At 48.4% G+C, this 23,455-nt stretch overlaps 1 protein-coding gene across 2 annotated transcripts in view; it reads left to right on the top strand.

Moving 5' to 3' along the window:
* The window catches only part of Sipa1l2 (signal induced proliferation associated 1 like 2), a 183,020-nt gene that overhangs the window by 155,888 nt on the left and 3,677 nt on the right, over positions 1–23,455 (top strand). For both annotated transcript variants that reach the window (XM_045149331.1, XM_045149330.1), the window contains exons 15-18: positions 721–945; positions 3,946–4,099; positions 6,364–6,583; positions 11,205–11,336. In XM_045149331.1, coding sequence (XP_045005266.1) covers positions 721–945; positions 3,946–4,099; positions 6,364–6,583; positions 11,205–11,336 — 731 coding nt within the window. The remainder of the gene's footprint in view (positions 1–720; positions 946–3,945; positions 4,100–6,363; positions 6,584–11,204; positions 11,337–23,455) is intronic.

Below are 23,455 nucleotides of genomic sequence, written 5' to 3'. Positions count from 1 at the left end.
GAGCCACCATGCTCCAAGGTACACCCACTCCCGTTCAGAGGGGGTGAGGCAAGGCCTGAGGCCTGTTGGCGCTGTGTGATGTCGAGGAAGTGCCTGTTCAGAAACCCAGTCACTCTCGTTTTAAACTTAAAGCAGAAATGAACAGGGATATGAACTGCTCCGACCAGGTCAATCACTTCTCCTCTGTCTTGGGCTAAAGGAACAAGCTGGGTAGCCTTCACTGGGTAGTGGCCTGTCCATCCTGCAGACCCCATGTCCCACGACAGCTGTGCATATGGTCCAACATATTGGAGGACGACAATGTCATGTCACAATGTGAAAAGATTGGGCACCCCTAGTACAGGGAAGGCTCCGGAGTAGCTGTTCACAGGGAGCAGACCCATAGCGCCTCCTGAGCATGCAGAGACCCTCTGCAGACTGAAGGCAGGCCAGACACGCGCTCTCCACCCAGCAGGAGGCTGGCAGAGGGAGCTTCACAGCCGAGTTTTCTGTGCACTTTCGTCATTGGCGCCCCAGGGCCCAGCTGCCACCCTGCTGCCCTGAGGTGCCACCGTTGCACGCCCAGCACATGACTGTTCAGCCCCCACGTTGGAGGCTTTCCATGCAGCCAGCTTGGCAGTGGCAGGAAGGTTACCCTGTCTACCCGCCCGGCCCTGTGGCCAGCTCTGGCCAGGCACTGCTGCTGAGTCTAATGGAGTCGCTACCTTTGTCTCCCCACAGCGGCTCTCACCATTCAGGAAGCCCCTCGGCTCACTGTTCCAAAAGCAGTGGGTCTCTGGACACCTCCAAAGTCTACATCGTGTCTCACAGTGGCAGTCAGCAGGTGCCCGGGGCCCTGGCCAAGCCCTACCACAGACAAGGGGCAGCAAGTAAATACATCATTGGCTGGAAAAAGTCAGAAGGCAGCCCGCCGCCCGAGGAGCCGGACGTGTCTGAATGTCCCCAGTAAGTGACTGGCCGTTCTGTGGACAAGCTCATGCACCTTCAGAATTGACTAAGCAAGTGTATTTCCCCATGGAATACATACAGGTGTTTGGTTTCTTACTTGTTTTTGAGGCAGAGTTTTATGCTAACCCAGACTGACCTGGAACTCATTCTATAAGCTTCGGGCTGGCCTGGAACCCATGGTGATCCTCCCTCCTGTCTCAGCCTCTTGAATGCTGGGATTAAAGGCATGGGCCACCATGCCTGGCAGTATAAATTAAAAAAAAAAACCTCTTTAAATTTTAGCATTTATATTTCTCTTTAAATGTCCACACTTCCCTTGATTTCTATGTAAAAGAAAAATAGTGTATGGTTTTTTATTTCACACGCATCCAGAAACCACCCATAGTAGGAAAGGATGGTGATGATGTGGGCATGCACCCTGTCACACCACCAAGGAGAGGACACTGAATTCCAGTCAGCAAGCGCAGCACAAAAAAGCCTTTACCTCATTGTTCTCAGCCACCTGGACTGAAGTTCCAGTGTGAGATTTTGATAGGCTGGAAAGAAAGGTCCTTGTGTCTGAGAGAGAAGGGAAAACCGATCACTCACTTATAACACTTGAAACTTCCCAAGCCTTTTTTTAGGTTCTGGAAAGCATTGGTATGAGCCTTTAAGCAGGACGTGGCTCTACTCTGCCTCCCATCACCTGAGTGCAGGGAGAGGGCCAGGAGTATGGGGAACAAGGGTACTGGCCTTGCTGAGAAGCAGTTCACTCACTGCAGAGGGGACTCAGCATGGCCCTATGGCATTGCCCCCACTCGTGCCCTCAGCTGACGGTGCAGGGAGGGGTTGTGGAAGTCCTTTGGCCTCATCCGGCCCTCACTCGCTTCTTCAGGACGCTTTGAGGTCAGAGCACACGTTGCACCCTCGCCACCCTGGCTCACTGTGGGACTCAAGGCCAGGGCTCCCCGTCAATTTTGTCAGCCACCCACAGGCATCGCGGCCATTGCAGGCTGTGTCCAGCGGCGGCACGTTTCTGAGGCAAGACATCCAGACAGGGCTGCACCCCTGGGTTTGGAATCCCATGAAAATGCAGTGTGGCTCCCCAGAAGACCCTGTGAGAAAGCCATCAGGGCCTCACAGCTTGCACCCCTGCTGGTTAACCACCAGGAGTTCCCCCTGCGTACAGAATGAAGCACAGGTGTGCGTTCCTCCAGGAAAGCCTTCATGCAGCTCTGACATGTTACTGCCTCACCATCATGATGTAGAGCCTTCACCAGTCATTCCTGCTGGCAACACCCTGTGTCGTAAGATCACAGCAGGAAAGAACCAGTTCCGCCTTGTGCCTGTGCGCGCGTGTGCCCGTGCTGCCTCAGCGTCCCATTTCCCGTCCCAGCCGGCCGGCACCCCTCCAGCCAGGCCCTTCCCCGATCCGTCAGCCTAGCTCGCACTCTCTAGGGGCGTGCCACCCTGTGATTGTGCAGCCCAGATGTCCACACGTGTGTAGGCATGTACACCCAGCCTGGGGGCTCATCCGGACCCCATGTTCCGCTCAGCTCTGTCCTCACAGAGACTAGCACCGAGTGTAAACCCTTAGAGCACATTTCTGACACATCACTGGATACGTTTCTCAGAATTAGTTTATTCAGGTCCACATAGAAGCCAGGCGAGTGCACTGTAATTGTAATCACAGGCGTGATCTTTGCAGTCCATGCAGCAACTGTTAATGAGGCTCAGGTCGTCTCCCACGTCTCCCCGAAGCACACTGAGCACCTCCCAGCCCCTCGTGTCAGGACACAGACTCTGGGCACTTCTCAGATGTGCTCTTCATAAAAGCAGCGTGTGTCTCCCCTCGGAAGACTTGTCTGCAGAAGTCCCCCAAACTCGGGTTCTGGTGTGTCCCGCTTTTATGTCATACCATCCCCCAAGCCAGGCCCTGTCAGGGCTAAGAGGTTCCGAGCCACTATGTGGTCACATGGTCGGTATTGCCAGTGGTTCAGGGGACGGAAGCACAGGCCATCTGTCCTGCCTCAAGAGCCAAGCCAGCTCTATGGAGAGTTTCCCATAAGCCCTCTTTCACTGTGAGCAGGCCTCCCCAGTGAGCTGTCATTGTGACAAGGTACCTTTGCTTTTGAGACAGAGGCATCTTGGTGGCATACTGCCATGACATGCAGGTTACCCTCTGAAGCCCACCTCTGGGCAGCAATGTCCTGAGTCTTGCACCCCCTGCCACCTCCCCCAGCTGGCAGCCCAACCCCTGACTTTCCAGGTCCCTGGGAGGATTGCAGTGTGCTTGCACGGTGAACCTTCCTAGAGTGACTTCCCACTTTCTTCCTGGAAGGAGCTGGACTCACACGGCAGCCTTTTATGTCCATAAATACACTTACGTCTTGATAATTAAGTGAGACAGCTTCTTTGTTTATCCAAACAGCTTTGTGAAATCGCTGATTGTAAAGCATGCCTGGCACATGCCTCAACTGATTTCTTTTAAACACCAGGCTGCCCGGGACAACCTTCTCTCTGCCCTGGCAGCCCTGGAGTCCTACTGGCCAGCCTCAGGAGGGGCCGTCAGGTCTCCGGGGGTGCAGCAGAACTTCAAAGACACGGCATGATCACTTCTGATAAATTATGAAAGCTGTTTTCTGACACAGTTTAGGAAAGGGAAAACATGGCCTTATTTTAAAAGTTGGTAGTGTTTTCTCACCCTGGGCTTTGGGGATCTGATTTGTCCCTGAATTATTCAAAAATCAAACCACATTTAGTTCATGTCACAGAGTTGAGGGGGTGGGGAGGGCTGGTAACACATGCGGAAGCACAGGGAACCAACCTGATGGCTCAGAAGGGTGGGCTTGCTCGGGCTCAGCTGCTTCCCGGAGCGTCTCTCTCACACTCGGGGATGCCTCGCAGATGGGCCGCTATATTGCCAGGGGACACCTTACAGATGGGATACTACCACCAGGGAAGCTCTCTACAGATAAGGCACACCCCTCAGAGCCTCCTTTTGATTTGTTCCACTAGGATATATAGTGAGATAGACGTCATGTCCGCTGCCACACAGCATCAGGCCGTCGTGGGAGACGCCATCTCAGAACCTCAGCATGTCCTGTCCAAAGACGACTTCCTGAAGCTGATGCTTCCTGACAGCCCCTTAGTGGAGGAGGGGAGACGAAAGGTGAGTGAGTGTGTGGCCTGAGAGCCAGCTAGAACAACTCTGGGGTCCCCAGAATATGCCGTCCCTAGTAACCCCCCAACAGCGCCGTTCAGAGGGGCTGATGCCACTGTCACAGATGGGTCTCAGTTTTGCAGTGCTGGGGATGGAACCCAGGGCCTCACACATGCTGAGCACGCCCTCTGCCACCAAGTGGCAGCCCCAGTCCTGTCCCTGCCATTCTGTAAACTCACTTAGAAGCCTGAGGAGGCTGGAGCCTAAGGTGGTGAGCTCTTGGCGGGTTGTGTGGACAGCTGGGCAGGCTCCAGCCGTGACGAGCTGTGTTGTGACTGTATGCAAGTGGCATGGCCTCGGTGTTCTCATCTAGTGAGAGGAGGTGACGCTGGCTGCACTGTGGAGTCTGACATGGGATTGGAAGTGACTTGCAAGAGCGAGTCTGTGCCTAGACACAAGCAGCAAATAAATAGTGGGGACATAATACTACTTGGCCCGCTCCAGATGTGAGCCTGTGCCCCATCCAAGCCTTCTAGGGTGCTCCCTGCTCTGGAATGAACTGGGGCTGGCCACAGCCTTGCCTGCCAGGCCTCGGGCAGCAGCCGTACCTTGCGCTGTGCTGTGCAGCGCGGCAGAGCTCTCGGGAGGCGTCTTTGCACACTCATCAGCACAGTTTCCGTTCCCCATGAGGAGGTTTTGCACCCTCAGCTGCGTTCTTGTTATGATCCAGAAGCCATGCTTGAAAACAATACGAAGTATGCACAGAGACTTAACAAGCTTAGTCCAGTCACCTCTTTGTCCAAGTACCAGAGACTCAGATGACAGAGCATGAGGCACTAACCTTTGGTGCCAGAGCCTAGAGCAGAATCCCTCTATCACTTGAGGTCCAATCCTCCTCTCCGAGGCATTGCCGTGTAACTGGTCCCTGTGCTTGTGTCTTCCTGGGAGTGAACAGCACCGCAATTAGCTGTCTTGTATGCCCAGAGCAGCACTTTCATTAGGCCCTACTTCCAACCCTCTTTAATCTGAACACCTGCCGTGGCTGGTGGGCATGGAGGGGATCCCACAAGAAGTCATCCCAATGTGCCTGTTATTAAATGTCTGTCAGATCACAGAGAAGACGCAGTAAGCTTGAGTTCAAGGGCAGACAGTTCCATGCCAGCAGTAGCGGCATTTTAGTGGAGGTGAACTTGGGCTTGTCGTGTTTTCTCTTCAAAAACAGATCGCCTCCTTTTCACAGTACAAATTTAACTCCATAGTTCCACACATTCCAGTTACCATTCATCATTGGGAAGGCTGGACAGAATAGAAGGAACACGTACAATAGGACTATTTTTAGCCTTCTCACCACATTCAACAATGTAAATCGCCAGGGCTATATTTGTTGGAAGTGAACATTCTGGCTCTTGGCCATTGGGAAAGGAATGTGGCTCAGTATCTGAAGGAAGTGTGGGACTTTCAGATTGATCGTGAGCCCTTGCTCTTCAACCAGATTTCCCTGACTGCCTGCGATTTAACACGCAGTACTATAAAGGTTCCCCTAAAGCTGCCATTACTATAACTCAATTTCCAACAGTTGGGAAACAGACTTTGACAAGTAATAATTTTTAAGTGGACAGTGGAATTTTACTAGACATGGACCATTTTTCTTGCACCTACTTGTATGTCTTGGGAAACACCAGTGTTCTGAAGTAGTTTGTCATATAGAGTAGTTTAAACTTCACGTGCCATCAGTTGATACAGAAGTCACCTGATATTAAAATGTAGTCATTTTCAATTATAATCAAGCCTGAATGTGTGCCTTTGAATTAGTGTTGCCCGAAATGGCAGTCTTGTGTGTTTCCAGGGCTCTCACCACTGTAAGGTTATCAGGCCTCCTCCTAACATTTCAGAATTAATAAGGTCGTGCATGTCTAATTCGAGGTAATATTTCACAAAATGTCAAGAGAGGAAACACTGAAATCCAATAACCTCACAGAAGTCCTGATGGCTACATGCCTGCTTAGCTTTTCTGAGCTCATGGACCCCATATCTTTAGTCCATTGAACTCCACATCTTCAGATTTTTATTCATTTATTTTGGTCATTTTGTTTGTTTGTACAAGTTCTTGCTATGTAACCAGCTAGCCTCAAACTTGGCAGCAGTCTTCCTTCAGTCTTCTCAGCCTCCCAAATACTAGAATTATGAGTATGTTCCACACTCCCATAACCTTTGTACTCTTAAATAAGTCTCTGTCCCCCCCCCCCCCATGTCTCATCTTGCTTGGCCCCTAGTTTTCTTTCTATGGGAACCTGTCTCCGCGGAGGTCGCTGTACCGCACGCTGTCCGACGAGAGCGTGTGCAGCAGCCGCAGGGCCTCGTCCTTCGCCAGCTCCCGGAGCTCCATCCTTGACCAGGCTCTGCCCAACGACATTCTGTTCAGCAGCACGCCACCCTACCACAGCACGCTGCCTCCGCGGACGCACCCCGCACCCAGCATGGGAAGCCTGCGAAGTAAGTGGTGACCTGGCTGCTTGGGGGCAGCTGCTGGGACACCTCCAGACCCACGGGCTCTGCAGGCTGCTCACCCCCAGCCCAGGTGTGGGGATCTTACTCAGTTTTATTTTTTTTAATATTTTATTTCTTTATTTGAAGAAAGAAAGTGTGTGTGAAAGAGAGAGAGAGAGAGAGAGAATGGGCATGCCAGGGCATCCAGCCACTGCAAACAAACTCCAGATGCATGTGCCATGTGCATCTGGTTTATGTGGGTCCTGAGGAATTGAGCCCGGATCCTTTGGCTTTGCAGACAAGTTCCTTAACCATTAGGCAATCTCTCCAGCTCCAATGTGGGGATTTTAAAAACTGCATTTGTTTATATGTGGGTGTGCCAGGGCCTCTGCCACTGCAAACAAACACCAGACGCAGATGTCACTGTGCATCTGGCTTTCCATGGGTCCTGGGAAACTGAACTTGGGCCAGCAGGCTATCTTTAAATACTGAGCCATCTCTCTAACCCAGGTGTGGGATTTTGAGTGGAAGGTTTTTGGATTTTGTTTGTTTGGTTTTGGTTGGTGGGATTGCAGTAGTTTTTTCTTGAAATTAACTTCCAAATATCAAAGCACCAGGCTGAACATTTAACAGAAGAAAGCGCTATGTGTTTAGAAGGAAGTTGGAATACTTACAGACATTTTTAATCAGGTTTCCAATAGTGATTTGTACTCTTTTGGTCTCTGAAGGATATAATGGATAATGCATGACTTTTCAAAAGGGAAATGGTAGGATGGGCTTTCTGTCAGGCAGTGGTCAAGGAGGAAGGTTGGGTACTCTGGCCCTCCATCTCTTCTTCAAGTGTGGTTCTGGTGATGGGAGGTGACAGATGGGCACTGGGAGACGTGGGCTTATGTCTTGGTGCTGGTGCCTCATTTGTTCAGCTAATGCCAGCACACTTGTCAATCTGAGGGTTGCTCAGTATTCCTTCAAACCCTAAAACTGTCAATCCTTGCTTCTTAGTATCCTAGAAATGCCAGTCCTTGCTTGGTACTGTCCTTTTAATAACGTGCTGGTTTTGATCGCAACCCTTTAATGTTATTGTTTCCTAATTTCTATTGCAAGGAAAGGATGGCATTTTAATTAGAATATATTCATTCTGGTTTTTATTATTTCGTTATAGAAAGCATGATCTTTAGAACCAATCTAACTGCCATAATGAACATAAATGTCCCAGGCTCACTAAAATCAGACTTCTGATGACGTTTAACAGAACTGGAAGTGAGCCTCATCTTATATAGTTCTTACCCTGCCTGTTACAAAGCTTCCATTTAAGCTGAGAAAAGCTTTACCCTACTTGACGAGACGAAAGGTCAGACCACTGGAATCCCGTAGTCCCCAGTGCCCCTTAGCAGTAGTGACTGCCTGTGTGTGTCGTACAGTGAGCAGGGACCTGTGAGGCTAGCTGAGCCACACCCACCCTCTGCCTAGGCACCCACACATTCACCCACCTGGAACATCTCTCTGTCTGTATCAAGATTTTTATTTTTGCCTTGGCAAAGTGGCTCTGTGTCCTGGAACCTCATGGTGCTCAGAAATAGAGAGCTTTAATCATTTTCCTCCAGGGACTACCCCACTGATTATTTGGGAGGTGGCTTTTTCCACACACAAATGCTGGACATTAGTCTCACATCCCATCTTCTGAATGAGTACCACCACTGCCTCTCCATTCCAACACCAGTCACTGTCCCCTCCATTCTTGCGCCGGCCACTGTCTGTCCCCTCCATTCTGACATGACCACTATTCCTTTTCTAACACTGACCACTGTTCCCAAGCCCACCCCTCCCCTGAGGCGGCCTCCGAGGAGGGACCCACAAATCTGAGGACTCTCTCCAGCTTGCAATCCAGCCAGGCTGACGGCGTAGTCCTCAGCAGGGACTCAGCCCATCCTGCCTTGAGCGTGCGTGAATGCTGTCATCGCAGAGGTGGAGGACGCTGCCACCAGACTCTTCCCTCATGGTGGAGGCTGGGAACACACTGGCAGACCTCAGCACATCTCCACAGAATCGCGGGCAGCAGCGCTGTCTGACTGGCGTCTGCCACGATGAGAGGTCTCCCTCCGCTACTGTGAGAGGTCTGCTGAGGCTGTGCTTGTGAAGTGGGAGCTGACTGTGGGTGTCCTTCAAAGCCACGTTTTCAAATGCTCCATGTCCCAGACCAGATGCCAGCATTTCACAGCTTCCCCAAAGGATGTAGGCACAAAAAAATCACAGGTGCACCTGGTTAATTATGCCCCTTAACTTAATTGCGAGCTCCGCCAGCCAGGTGGTCATTATTTTGATTGGTTTCATTACATACACCCGCAAGCAGCTGCACGCAGCACTCTGGGTGGGTTTGGAGAAGGCGAGTTAAAGATGTCCAGTCAAGCCCTTTCGGAATTTGTTCTCAAGTGCATAACGAGTCCTTAGCAACTAGTGTTATTAATGACCAGAGAACTTAAGAAGCCGTGATGAGAACTTAAGGAGAAAAGAAAGAGGGAGACAATGGTGCGCCACGGCCATAACCTCGAGACCTGGCACAACGTGAAGGAGAGCCCGAGGCTTCTCGTGAGGAGCGTCCTCACCAGGCAGCCGAGCGTGGCTATGTGCGGGCGCACAGACGTGCGAGACCCAGGACAGCTTCGAGGGTCATGCTCAGGAGGTGCTCATGTCCTTTGAGACAGGGCTTCTCGTTGGCCCGGGGCTTTCGAGTTCATCTAAACTGGCCAGTGAGCCCCAGGGAGGCTCCTGTCTCCGCTTCCCCAGTCCTGGGGCTATAAACTCACACCAGTGTGTTTGTGCTGGGAATCAGGTTCAGATCCTCGTTCTTGTGAGGCAAGCACTTTCCCCTCCCTGTCCCTGGCCCGCAACAACCCCTTTTGCATATTGGATATGAGATGTTGTCATTATTTTCCTGACCTGTTAGTTGAAATGGTGTTAGTGCATTATTATAAGAAGATGGAGCTTTGTAGCATCTTGAATTTCTGCTGTTTGGAGTAGAGAACTTTGTTCTTCAGACTTTTTTTTTTTAATTTTTTATTTTATTTATTTATTTGAGAGCGACAGACACAGAGAGAAAGACAGATAGAGGGAGAGAGAGAGAATGGGCGCGCCAGGGCTTCCAGCCTCTGCAAACGAACTCCAGACGCGTGCGCCCCCTTGTGCATCTGGCTAACGTGGGACCTGGGGAACCGAGCCTCGAACCGGGGTCCTTAGGCTTCACAGGCAAGCGCTTAACCGCTACGCCATCTCTCCAGCCCTTCTTCAGACTTTTTAAGTTATCAGGAACAAGAGATTGGTGTAAGCCTTGCTGCAGTTCTTGTTAAAGGGGCAGTCCCTCTGGAGAAGCAGGCACTTATCCTGGGCCTGTCAGACTTAGGCTTTCTGGAGGACAGTGACTGTGGAATAACAGTGCTCTACAAACGATCAGCTCAGATCGCCCAGACCCTGTGTCCTGCTGGTTCATCACATTTGCTGCTTATGATAAGCCTCCTTTCCTCAAGCTCTCTGCCTTTTGGCCACTGTAGCTTAGTGTTTCCCTTTGAATAGGCCTCGGTTCAGGGATGGTTATGCACACTAATGAATGGGCACAGGTGTCTGTGCACATGTGTGCTGTCTCACTAGCCCCAAAGACATGTTTCACAGAAAATTTCCTAGGCCATTTTTAGGCTGTAACTAACTGGTCTATAGACTGATTCTGTGATGCACTATGCATGCAGACTATAGTGCTCATATTGTAACTGATTCCACATGAGGATGGTGGGCCCCATGCTGTGACTGACTGACTGGCTCTGTGTAAGGATAGTGGTCTCCATGCTGTGACTGACTGATTCTGTGTGAGGATGATGGTTCCCATGCTGTGACTGACTGACTGACTCTGTGTAAGAATGGTGTTTCCCATGCTGTGACTGACTGATTCTGTGTGAGGATGGTGGTTCCCATGCTGTGACTGACTGACTCTGTGTGAGGATTATGGTTCCCATGCTATGACCGACCGACTGATTCTGTGTGAGGATTATGGTCCCCATTCTGTGACTGACTGATTCTGAGTGAGGATTGTGGTTCCCATGCTGTGACTGACTGACTGACTGACTGTGTGAGGATGGTGGTTCCCATGTTGTGAATGACTGACTGAGTGACTCTGTGTGAGGATGGTGGTTCCCATGCTGTGAGTGACTGACTGACTGTGTGAGGATGGTGGTTCCCATGCTGTGAATGAATTGACAGATTCGATGTGAAGGTGGTAGTAGGTGAATGCATGATTGATATATTGTGTGGAAACACTGGTCCTCGTGCTGTGACTGGCTGACCACTTTATGGTAGGTGATGGCAGTGTCTGCTCTGTGACTGATTGACCCTTTGTGGGGATGGTGGCACCCGTGCTGTGACTGTACAGCTGCAGCAAATCTTGTGCTGTGCCTGCTTGACTTACTGATTGTGCGAGGAGGCAGCTGTCCTAAGACTAACTGATTCACACTGTGTGAAGATAACAGTGACCACGTATTGACTGATTCAGGAAGGAACACGGTGTCTGCTGTGATGAGCTGCTTGATACTGGGGATGGCAGGAACCCTGCTATGACTGGCTGACTTTTTTGTTTCTGATTTAGATGAGTTCTGGTTCTCCGATGGGTCCTTATCGGATAAGTCCAAGTGCGCAGATCCTGGCTTGATGCCTCTTCCAGACACTGCCATGGGGTTAGATTGGAACCACCTTGTGGACGCTGCACGGGCATTTGAAGGTAAAGACACTCACATACCCTAGATCCTTCTGGTGACCATGCTTCTGCAGGATCTACATGACAGGTTAGGGAAACATGACTATATTGGATCATCTGGCAGACATTGAGCACTTTATCCAGATTTCAAGGTGGAAACAGTGAAAGACTTGGGCTTTGACTCAGGAAGCTTCCTAAAAGAGACATGTTGCTTGGTAAATGAGAGCTCAGCAAAGGATCCCAAAACTTGAGTTGTAGCCCAGGAACCAGCTACTGCGCGGGGGGGACAAGCCCCCTTCCCTCTTTGACTCTGTTTTCCCATGTGAGAAGTAGAGTTGATTATGTAGTGCGCACACTGTGCCTGTCCTTGAGACATGAGATGAGAGACGGGGACTCTTAGGCCACAGCTACTGAGTTTGTCAGGATGAGTTGCCCACCAACTTGATGGCAACATGAACGGTGCTGGCCGGATAACTGCTCACGCGTCTCACCATCATTGTGGCCCTCGACTTCCCCTGTGTCTGGGAGCTCATGGGCTATAAGGGGTCAGCCATCCTCAGAGAGCCAGAGCTAGTGTGCTGACTTTGATGGTGGTCGGTGGTGTCTGTCAGAGGGTGGAAGCTGCCTCTTGGGAACATGTTTTTCCTGTTTGCAGGTACCTGTAGACATACCTGCTTCTCACTTCTCTGGGTTTTGGGGTGATAACAATAGAGCCGATAGATCATAGCTGTTAGGACATTTTGCCATTTGTCACACGTATGAATTTTCTCACTGCTGTGACCAGATACCTGACACATCAGGGCTCAAGGAAGGAGAGACTTATTTCTGCCCATGACTTGAGGGGGATAGTTCATTCCAGTGGGGAAAGTGTGGCATTGTGAGGCTCTATACCCATGGGGGTGTGCAGCAGCCACGTGCTCACATCTCAGCAGACCAGGAAGCAGAGAAAGAACAGGAAGTGGGGCCAGACAGCAGACTCCAAGGCCTCCCCTCAATGATCCACCTCCTCCAGCAAGGCCCTACCTCCTAAGGCTCACAGCCTTCCCAAAAAGACATCACCAGTTGGAGACCAAGTGTTCAAACATACAGACTTGAAGAAAGTGTTTTACCAGAACCAGAACACACAGCATTCTTAAGTAGGAATTGACCAGGGAGGAATTGACCATCTCCATCTAAAATCAGCTTTCAGGGCAGTCTTGGCCTCTGGCCGCTATGAGACTCTCCCAGTCCTCTCTAGTCCTAACGTGACCCACAGTGCCCAGGGCTCAGCATCATGTCCCCTCATACTCTTCTCAGTTGCTGGTAGCTCTCTGCCACCTCCCGTGGCATCAGGGCTCAGGAAACAAGGTCAGTTCTTGTTCTGGACATCAGAGTGCAGAAAGCTGAGGTCTGCTGCTATAACCCCTCCTGACCTCCCGTGACTTGGCTTGTTGGAGAGGCCTTGTCAGGCCCATTCCCAGTCCCTCTGGGCTCATGTCTGGAGGCTGAGGGTGGTCTGTGATTTGGGCAACAGGATAAGACAGAGTGTGCAACGTGACCAGGCCCTCTCTGCTTTCCTGACAGGACTGAGCCTGTGTGGGCTTCCCCCCACTAGGTGCTCTCTCCCTTCTGGAGACATCCACATGTTGTGCTTCATTATTATAAGCTACTAAAGTTGTGGTAAATACCTTACTGGGTTCAGACCCCAACACTCACTTTTGACATAAGAAGCAGTAGTAGGCACATACGAAAACAGGCTTTTTAAAAGGGAAGTCAGACATCTGCTGGAGTGAAACATTGTAGTGTAACTTTTTCTTTAGGATGGACATGACCGTTTCCATCTTAAGTCAGAGTAGCTGGAGGCCTTCGCTGCATTATGACTTTTCCCCATGAAGAGGATGAGGCTCCTGAGACCCTCACCTGAGATTCCCAGAGCTCTCCTACCTCAGCTGCATGTGGATCTGGAGTGCTACAGAGTATATGGCATATGTGAGGTTGGGAGCAGGGACTCTTCAGGTCCTCCTTGATCCTGTCAGGAACCCCAATCAACTCATGGTCTCACCAAGCTGGACTTGGATTAGGGCTCTTTTTCTGGGGTGGTAAAATCTCCCCAGAAAAAGCCACGCAACAGACACCATAATTTTTACCAAATCAACCTTCTAAATCCAAAACATTAATTCTTCCCTGGCAGACTTGTCTTCCCCATTGGCCCACTTCATTCATGCGGCATGAGGGCATATCCACCTCTGTTGAGCTAAGTTGACATTGGACATATGAATTGAAGGATTTAAGTTTTGCTGTGTCATTCAAGAATAGGGCAGACATCAAATTAATCATCCCCACCATGGCTGCTTGAGTATGTTCAAAGAGTTAGGTTGAAGAATGGGACATCTTCCATGTGACCATGGGTGGGTCACCAGGCATCTGCCCACACACATTCCATGAGCTTCTGCCAAAAAGGAGTGGCACCCTTAAATTCTCATGGACCACAAGGCAGTGAGAACAGAAATGAGAAGCAAAAGTCAAGCAAGACACTCCAGGCTTTAGAAAGATCTTAAATGTTACTCTAATAATAATTGAAGCAGAATGAATTAAGGAATATAATGGGAGCTTTGTTTTTTAGGAAGTGGTAATAAAAAAAAATGCTGGCTACTATATGGACTACAGCCAAAGAGAGTAGTTTGTAAGGAAAAAATGCAATTATTTCAGGAACATGTAAGTAGGAAATGTGAAGAATAACTAACTCAACCATATTTCAAAAACTGAACAAAAAAATTACAGGTAGCCTGGTGTGGTGGTGCACACCTTTAATCCTAGCACTAGGGAAGCAGAGGTAGGAGGATCTCTGTGAGTTCTAGGCCACCCTGAGACTACATAGTGAATTCCAGGTCAGCCTGAGCTAGAGTGAGACCCTACCTCCAAAAACAAAAACAAACAAACAAACAAACAAAAAATTACAGGTAAAGAGAATGATGAAATCCATTTTAAAACAGCTAGCACAAGAAATTTTATAAATAGGATCAGCAGTTAATTTTTTTTGAATGATAAACTATTAACAAATGTGAGCCCCACCACCACCAATGGAAGGGGTCATGAGCAATGTCAGAAACAAGCTGCACTTGATGTAATAGAGGAGGTGCGTTAGTTGCTGTGGGCCTTGTCGCCCCTGGAGAAGGTGCACACTTGCCTTACTCATGCACCCCCCCCCACCAGCTGCAGTGATGACTCATGACCCCACAGCAGAGCCTCTCCTGGCCTGCGACATGGAGACCATACAGTGCTTCAGGGTCTTTCTTTCCATTGCAAAATAATGTGCACCCTACCAGCCCAAGCCATCAAACCTAGTGACGTCAAGGCACCCTGCCCTAACTTGAGAACCTCGTTTCCAAGCTAGGACTGGAGGCACAAGTCTGTCATCCTAGCTACTCAGGAGGCTGAAGCAGGAGGATCAAAAGTTTAAGTACTGCCTGGGCAACAGAGTGAGTTCAAGGCCATCCTGTGCACCTTAATGAGACCCTGTCTCAAGAAGGCCAGGTCTGTAGTACGGTGATAGAGCACTTGCCTAGCATTCTGAAGCCTGTGTTCAATCCCCATTCTAATGACAGAAAAGCTTGGTTTCCTGTGACTCTCAGCTATCCAGTGTATTACGAATCAGCTGAGAGACTGAAGGGAACCTAGCACACAACAGTCTAGCAGTATCAAACTCAGAGCACCCCTTCAGCTCACTGCAGTTCACATGCCCCTCATGGTAGCTGACCCCATGTGGGACTTGGACTTAGCCAGCACTTGCTTTTCTGTTGTCACCCAAGTGAAAACCATGCATCTGGCCCCACACAGATAGGTGCCAGTCTTTCATGTTTCCCCAAAATTTCATGTTCTCTGGATGATACTAAAAAGAAAGAGAAATTGTTAAAGACAGTCAAGTGACTGTATATGAACAAATTTCATGGGTGAGATCATTGAATGTTTCTTATAAGAAAAGGGGGAATAAGAAACAGTTAAAGGCCAGAGTGTGAAGGATTTTGAAAAGGCCATCCGAGAATGTCCCCAAACCCCAAATGCCACTTGAAAGCGCCAAGTTTATAGCTGATTGTTTCCAGAGTTTCGGAGAATAATGATGCCCTTGTGTGAATTTTTCCTGAAATTCAGAAGTAGTTTTCTGGAATAATAGGATTCTTTCCTGATTAAATATATAAAACAAAGATAAATGAGACAATCTCAGTCTTTAAGATTGACATGAGAAGGCTCAATGAAGTTCAGTAGTAGGCTGAAGATTATTAATTCTGACTGGCAAGAGTTTAACTGGTGTAATACAAGAAAACTTTCTTATAAGTTATACTGTGTGAAGTATTTAAAATGGTGATACTAATTTTCCTCAAAAATATATCTTATAGGATTAAAGACCTGTTTCTAATGAAGATTAAGGTTTGAGGGCTAGAGAAATGGCTCAGTAGTTAAGGCATTTGCCTACAAAGCCTAATGACTCTGGTTCAGTTCCCCAGTACCTACTTAAAGCCATCAGATGCACAAAGTGGCACATACATCTGGAGCTCATTTGCCATGGCTAGAGGCCCTGGTGCACCCATTTTGTCTCTCTCTCTCCTCTCCCCCCCTTTCAAATAAATAAATAAATAAATATTTTAACTTAAGATTTGAGAGATTTCCAAAGCCTTAACAAAGGATAATTACTTGATTCAACCAAATAGTTCAATAAATTATGAGGCCATGTTTATAAGCAGAGGCCTTAAGGCTAGAAATTAAACAATGGTGCCCTTGAGACCATGTCCTTTAATGTTATACTGGAAAATTTGGCATGGAAACAAGCAATGAAAAAATATATTGGAGGTTTAAAAAGAATTATTGCCACGCTTGTACACCTAGAAAATATAGAATCAAAAAGAAAATGCTACTGGTTATAAAATTTTCTATGTTAGCATCATTTCATTCTGACTTTTCCCACTAATTTTCATATATAACAGACAACTCCAAAATTAATAGCCAAAACTATCCGTGACTTGTATGGTGTTTCTTACAATGCTAGAGGTCAGGGAAGGCTCTGCTGGGTGGCTCTTCTGCTCTATGTAATTGGAACCCCTCTAGGACAGGCCGTCAGGGGGTCTACTCCATGTCTATCTGCAATAGCCATCCCTGGCTGTACTGTATCCTTAATGAGGTCATTGTACTTCCTCATCCATTGAGAAGTTCACAGGAGAGTGAAAGCTAGTTCTGTGGTTGTGTGAGGGGATTGTGGTCAGAGAAGTCCCAAAATGTACCACCTACCACAGTCTGTGGGTCAAAACAGTCTCAAGGCCAGCTTCCAGAGTGAGAAGCACGCCTCCTCTCTAGAAGGAATAGTGTGTTTACACAAGAGAGGACTGACTGATAGTGATTCTGCACACAGTATAATGGCCATGAAGGACACTAGAAAGGTCCAACTATAGTAGGTCTTTGGGAACTAAGCCTCTACTGTAATTATAAGGAGACAAACCAGGGAACACTTCAGTAACTGAACTGAAAAATCTTCATATATGTGAAGACAGGAGTGAACAGAGTGTTCCATGGTAAAAATGACAGTTCTTTTTGAATTAATTTGTAGATAAGTGCAGTTTCAATTCAGCTATCTAAAGATACATTAAAAGCTTAATTGCATCCATTTGGAAAATAGATGAACAGTGTTCAACAGAAAGCCCATTATAAATCAATAATAATTAAAACAGCATAATAATGATTCAAAAATAGAGTAAATTCTTTTGCAGAAAAATAACATAGAAATCTGCATATATTTGAGACTTAAATGAGAAAGGGATTTATATACACGATTTCAATTAGGAACTAGAAAAGTCAACTTTAGAAATAAAAAAAATTATCATTTTTGAAAGCAAAGCAGTGCTTTAACTATAATGAGAGACATGAAATATAATATAGCCAGATAAACATAATTAAATAGTAAGGCCTTTTATGAACTTGAAAGAGGAGACTTTCCTGAAAGGTGGACACACGAGGGAGAAGTTCACAATAAAAGTAATAGATGAAGGCCAGCCATCTGGGCTGGGAGGCAGCTGAGTCAGTAAAGCACTTGCTGCACAAGCGTGAAAACTCAGGTTTAAGTTGCCAGCCCCCATGTAAAAGGCAGGTGTAGCAGTGCGTGTTTTTAACCCCACACTTGGGAGGCAGGACAGGGGCACCCTAGGCCTTGCTGGCTAGTCTAACTGAGTTAGAGAGCTCTAAGTTTAAGGAGAGACCTTCTTTCAAGAATAAGGTGGGACAAAAAAATAAGGTGGAGAGCAATTGAGGATATCTGACATCAGCCTCTGGTCTCCGCATCATGTGCACACACATACACACATGTGCATCCACACATTGTGAACACACATATGCATGCACCATACACAGGGTGAAAAGAAAAAGAAGAAAAAGCAAACTTTCTACAGTACAAAAGAAACTTAGAAGGAAATACTGATGACATGGTAAACAAATAAAGTGGATGTGGTCCATGCATGAAGAGATATAAATAAGTATGTGAACAGTGAAATTTCAGTGACAGTGAGCTACCAGCACTCACCTATTGAATATGAAAAATGATGTAGCTGCTGTGGGAAGCCGTGGAGAATACTCACAGCTGGTGTTGTCCTGAAGATTACAAAGTAATCCATCTTCTTACTCGACCATGGTGACAATGCATAACCAGACAGAGCAAGAAAAATCTAACCACCCTTTGGCCAGAAGGCTATTTTGTAAGAATTAACTGACATCAAATTATGTGAAGAAAAAAATAAAGGTGCCTTAGAATTAGCTGATACCAAATGACTTGAATAAAAAGAAGTGCTGTGTATTGTACAAAAATCAATTAGAAGTACATGGAGAATCGGCTTGTACCCAAACACCAAAATGCCAATAAAGTTAAGCAATCCTCTTGGTCTGGGAGAGCACGAGAGAATGGGAGAGAGAGAAGGCGTGTGGGTGCTGATGCTGTCTTCCCAGCCAGAAGCTCCCCTGTGCTGTGGCTATCATGTTTGAAGGCATAGCTGGGTCACATGTCAGATTTTGTTTTCAGAGACCCATTTATCCTATTTGGTGTAGTTCGATAATGCCCTGTCATGTCTGAACTCCTGCTCCCAATTGCCCGTCTGGCACTGGGGAGATGGCCCAGCAGGTAAGAGCACTTGCCATGAAAGCATGAAGGCCTGAGACGGGCTGAGTTTGATTCTGGCATCCACATAAGCAGCTGGGCGTGGCTACACATGCCGGTCACTCCAGTTCTCTAGGGAGCATCAGAGACCAGCAGTTCCAGGTTCAGAGACTGTCTCAAGGAAATGACAGATAAGCAATAGGAGGGCACACAACATTCTCTGGCCTGCACATAAGACATGCACCTCTGCTCACACCCTTCCATGAACCATGCACACAAAAATGGCCTGTCTGGGCCAAGCACTGAGGCACGTTTCTTTAATCCCAGCACCCAGGAGACAGAGGTAGGAAGATCACTGCAAGTTCGAGGCCAGCCTGGGACTACAGAGTGAGTTCCAGGCCAGTCTGGGCTAGATTGAGACCCTACCTCTAATAAACCAAAGAAGAATAATTAATAACCGCCACCCTATCTAAGCTGGCAAGGTATCAGTCCTTCAGCCGCCCTTCACGCAGGAGCTCATGCAGTGACGCCTGTATAAACAGTCCCTGAGCTACTCGGCTTCTTACGGCTTTCCTGGCTTCCAGTGATGAGCAAGTGGTGTGTCTCCCATAGAGCTGTACTTGGACTTTAAATGCAGTGCAGCCTACTGCTTCCCACAGCACCTTCAGCCTGTGACCACGGGCCAAGCAGTCAGCACTCTAGGCGCACTCTGTGGCCAACCTGATGTCCCACAGGCCAGGTGTGCAAAAGGTATTTCTGACTTAAAGATGTGTCCACTTAACCATGGTTTTACTAGGATATGACCTCATGGTAAACTGAGGCACACGCCCACAATAGCTCTGTACCCCCACACACACATGGTCACAGGAGCAAAGCCTGCAAGAAAACCTGACTGTGGGTCCATCTGAAACAGAGGAGGGAAGTTGAGTCTCTCTAAAAATGTCGAGTTTGGGGCTGGAGAGATGGCTTAGTGGTTAAGCACTTGCCTGTGAAGCGTAAGGACCCCAGTTCGAGGCTCGATTCCCCAGGACCCACGTTAGCCAGATGCACAAGGGGGCGCATGTGTCTGGAGTTCATTTGTAGTGGCTGGAGGCCATGACGCACCCATATTCTCTCTCTCTTTCTCTCTCCCTCCTTCCCTCCCTCCCTCTTTCTCTCTGTCTCTCTCAAATAAATAAATAAAAATAAAAACAAAAAAAGTTCTAAATGTCAGATTTCAAGTAACACATTCCCTGCAAATCCAGGAGGTGCCAGAGGGATTCCTAAGCCTGTGAAAAGGCTCAAAGTGAGGTCAGGGGAAGAGATTGAGTAAAGGAAAGGTGGAGGGAGGGCTAATCAAAATCTAAGAGGATGCAAATAAATCATATGGTGTGGAGAGCAAATGAGATGCTGGCAGTCAGAGAGTAGGTTATGTGTCCCCAGTCTAAGAGGGACTCTTCTCTAGGATGCCAATATCTGCCCTTAGTGGTGACCATCACCATGTTCCCAAGGCTGCTTGGGAGTGGGGTGTGTATAGTCGCATGCAGAAAACATCTGTAAGTGACATGTGGCATTAACACTTATGCCAGGTACTGCCACAGGATAAAGTGACCACAGAGCATATTTCACGAAGAAAATCAGTAAGTCTGTGCTTTTAAGTTATGTGTCATATGCCTTTGATTTCTTAGCATAGTAATAAAATTGATGAGGACTTTTTTTGAGGCAAACCCAACAAACTGGCCTTTTATTTTATTTATTTATTTTTTTTTTGGTGAGATATCAAGAATAAGAGAGCGAGAGAAAGAGAGAGAGGGAGGGAGGGAACTGGCACACAAGGCCTCCAGACACTACAGTCAAGCCCCAGATGCGTGTGCCCCCTTGTATGCATATGCAACCTTGCACGCTTGCGTCTGTTGGTGTGTCTGGCTTATGTGGGACTTAGAGTGTCAAACATGAGTCCTTAGGCTTCATAGGCAAGCGCCTTAGCCACTAAACCATCTCTTTAGCCTGAGGACCTTTGCAGTTTTAAAATTTTGGCACAAAGTTGATAAGGTTAATGATGTTTGACATACACGTGTATAAACTTAAAACATGCTAGATATCACTTAATCACATAATTGGTGAAAAATACAGTAATGCTTGCTACTGAGATGAAAATGCCATTCAACTTAAACTAACCCAGTGGTAAATTAAAATCACCTCATGCCAAGGCAGTTGTGTCTTGAGTGGAGGACAATCTGAAATCTCATTCCGCCTCTCAGTTGGGGCAGATTCCGTAGCATTGCGTTTCCGCTGTCCTCAGAGGGCTGCCAAGGCCAGAGCAAGAGTATTCTACATGGACAGTGCAGTGTGCCCTGTGTGCCTTTCCTGGCATCCAATTACCACAGCTGCCTACGGCCCAGTGAGCACAGATGTCAAGCCAGTGCCCCCAGCCGCGTGACTTAGCCGCAGCTCCCCGCCTGTCTGTCCTGTTGGTCTATGAGAACAACTGTGGGGAAACTTAGCATTGCCTCTTGTTTGCACATCCTGTTTGGTGAGTCTCTGGTGTGTCCACTGTTACTCTACTCCCCATTCCCATAGCCACTGGCCACACTGCTGTCTACCTTACCGCGTCAGCCCTGAGCTAACATTGAACATACTCATTGATTATTCCTGCTCTTTTGTGTAGTATTAGGTTCGTTAAAGTCTTTTAAAATGGCACTGGAGTAAGTTCAGGCATATTTAAGGAGTGGACTGCCTGTCACATAAGCCATGTCTGGTGTCCCCATTAGCTGGAACTGCTTAGCCTGCAGGAAGGGGGAAGACAAAAGCCACCAGGCCGCCTGCAGAGTGCAGGTGCTGGCCAGGCCTGCGTACCGTACGTGGGCGGTGTCCGCTGTCCCCCGCCTGTCGTCACCTGTGCTTTCAATGCTGTGCGTGGCTCCAGGTCAGTAGTCACTTGATTACAGCAGTGTCGTCGCAGAAACGAGCTGTGGAAGCCAAAAGCGTCCCCTGGAAGTGTCGCAGCGATGAAGCAGCCCGGGCTCTGCTCGGCAGGGCAGTGTGTGCATGCCCCAGCTCGCCAGCCTGGCAGCATATCCCTGGGGACACAAGTCTGCAGCGGCTTCTTGCCCTGACCGTAGGACCATGCATCTCCCTAAGGACCATCTGGATGGGTGATAGCTGCACGTTCTGTCCCTGTCACATGAGTGGTTTTTATCCATTAAGGCAGCAGTAGGTGGAGAAAACTAAGATGTTTGGGCTAAGGTATTTAGACTTGACCACCAGAGCCACGGGCACCAGGAACAAAGGAACGTGACCACATAATTGCCAGGTCACGCTGTGAAGGTGAGCCCCTGGGTATTTCCCACAAAGTGAAAAGGCCCAGTCCTTCATATCTTTGACATTCCTTTTGTCAGTAGTGAACTGTGGGAGGAAGACTCGTCTTACGGCTGGGAGATGGCTTGGTAGGGACTATGCGTGCTTCAAGCACAAGGACCTGAGCTCCATCTCCAGAACCCCAGCTTAAAAACAAGTTGAAGGCTGGAGGAATGGTTTAACGGTTAAGACGTTTGCCTGCAAAGCCAAAGGACCCAAGTTCTATTCCCCAAGACCCACGTTAGCCAGATGCACAAGGGGGCGCATGCGTCTGGAGTTTGTTTGCAGTGGCTGGAGGCCCTGGCCCATTCTCTCTCTGTGAAATAAATAAAAATAAAATATTAAGAAAACAAGTAGAGCACGGTAGCACACCCTTTCAATCCCAACAGTGGGGAGGAGGAGAGAGAAAGATCTCGGGCTCATTGACCAGCCAGTCCGGAGTACGAGGGGAAAGAAAAAGCCCACATCTTCTCTTGCATATTTATTTTTTTAATATCATTTATTTATTTATTTGACATAGAAAGAGAGAGAATGAGAATGGGTGCGCCAGGGCCTCCAGCCACTGCAAATGAACTCCAGATGTGTGCGCCCCCTTGTGCATCTGGCTAACATGGGTCCTGGGGACCCGAACCAGGGTCTTTTGGTTTTGCAGGCAAGCGCTATAACCACTAAGCAATCCCTCCAGCCCCTCTTGCATTGAATGCTGTGACATTTTATCGGCCCTCACAGAACAGGGCCCTGTGGAATACTGCAGCTGCTCGTGCTTCCCATTGTACCCTGACTAGGGCTTCCCCAGCACCTCACCTCCTCTGAACACCCCAGGGTGCATGGATGAGGCCGTGCCATCACTGTGCCTCATCTTCATTAAGCTACACATGACTTGACCATATATAGACACCCTAACTGTTGAGTCACAAGTTGCTAACATGGCTCCCTTGGGACTAAATATAGGCGTATCTTAGTCTTGGGCTTTACAGAAAGGACAGTTGAAGGACATCTGTACATCTGTGGCAGGTGTTAGGAAGGGGCTGCAAACCTTCAGAACTCCCATGTAACGGGTCCACTGGTGGGCTCGCTGTGAGTTAGAGGAGGACCCCAGCTTCTGTGGTGACTTTCCCGCACTTTCTGGCAGCCTCAGCATAGCCATCCTTTGTAATTAAGTGGTACTGCGTGACCCTCTGTCGACCAGACATGCAGGTGGCCTCATTAGGAGGCCTGTGCAGCAGCTAGCTGGAGACAGAACTGGGTAAATGAGCAGAGCACCCAGCCAGGGCCCACGTGCAGTTTCTGCCCGTTAATCAAGCCATGGGAGGAGGGCCACTGCATCCCTCACATTCCGGCCGCAACTGTGCATAAGCTCAGAGGCCAGGGGCAAGATGCCAGGGGACCAGTGGAGACTCTAAAGGCGGTTTCCCACACACTATAAAGAGAAGTTCTCCTGAGTGTCTTGAAGCATTTCTGGCCCATGTTCTTGGTCAGAGTTCAACCCTAATAGGATCTGGGCTGGTTCTCTCACAGCATTGAATGCCAGGTTCCTGATGCCAGAGTAGAAATGTCCTCATGGTGAGAGCAGGCTCTGTGTTCAGGTGGTCAGGGGTGTGTGCTGACAATGTCAAGTCCTCCAAGCTTCCTGCAAGTTTCTAGTGAGATGGCCCAGCTGGTCACTCTCTACCAGCAGCCTTCTCGGATTTGTAGAGCA

Source organism: Jaculus jaculus, chromosome 5 (assembly GCF_020740685.1).
Source record: "Jaculus jaculus isolate mJacJac1 chromosome 5, mJacJac1.mat.Y.cur, whole genome shotgun sequence".
Taxonomy (NCBI): domain Eukaryota; kingdom Metazoa; phylum Chordata; class Mammalia; order Rodentia; family Dipodidae; genus Jaculus; species Jaculus jaculus.
Note: the sequence above shows the minus strand (reverse complement) of the source record. Positions and strands in the feature narration are given on the sequence as shown.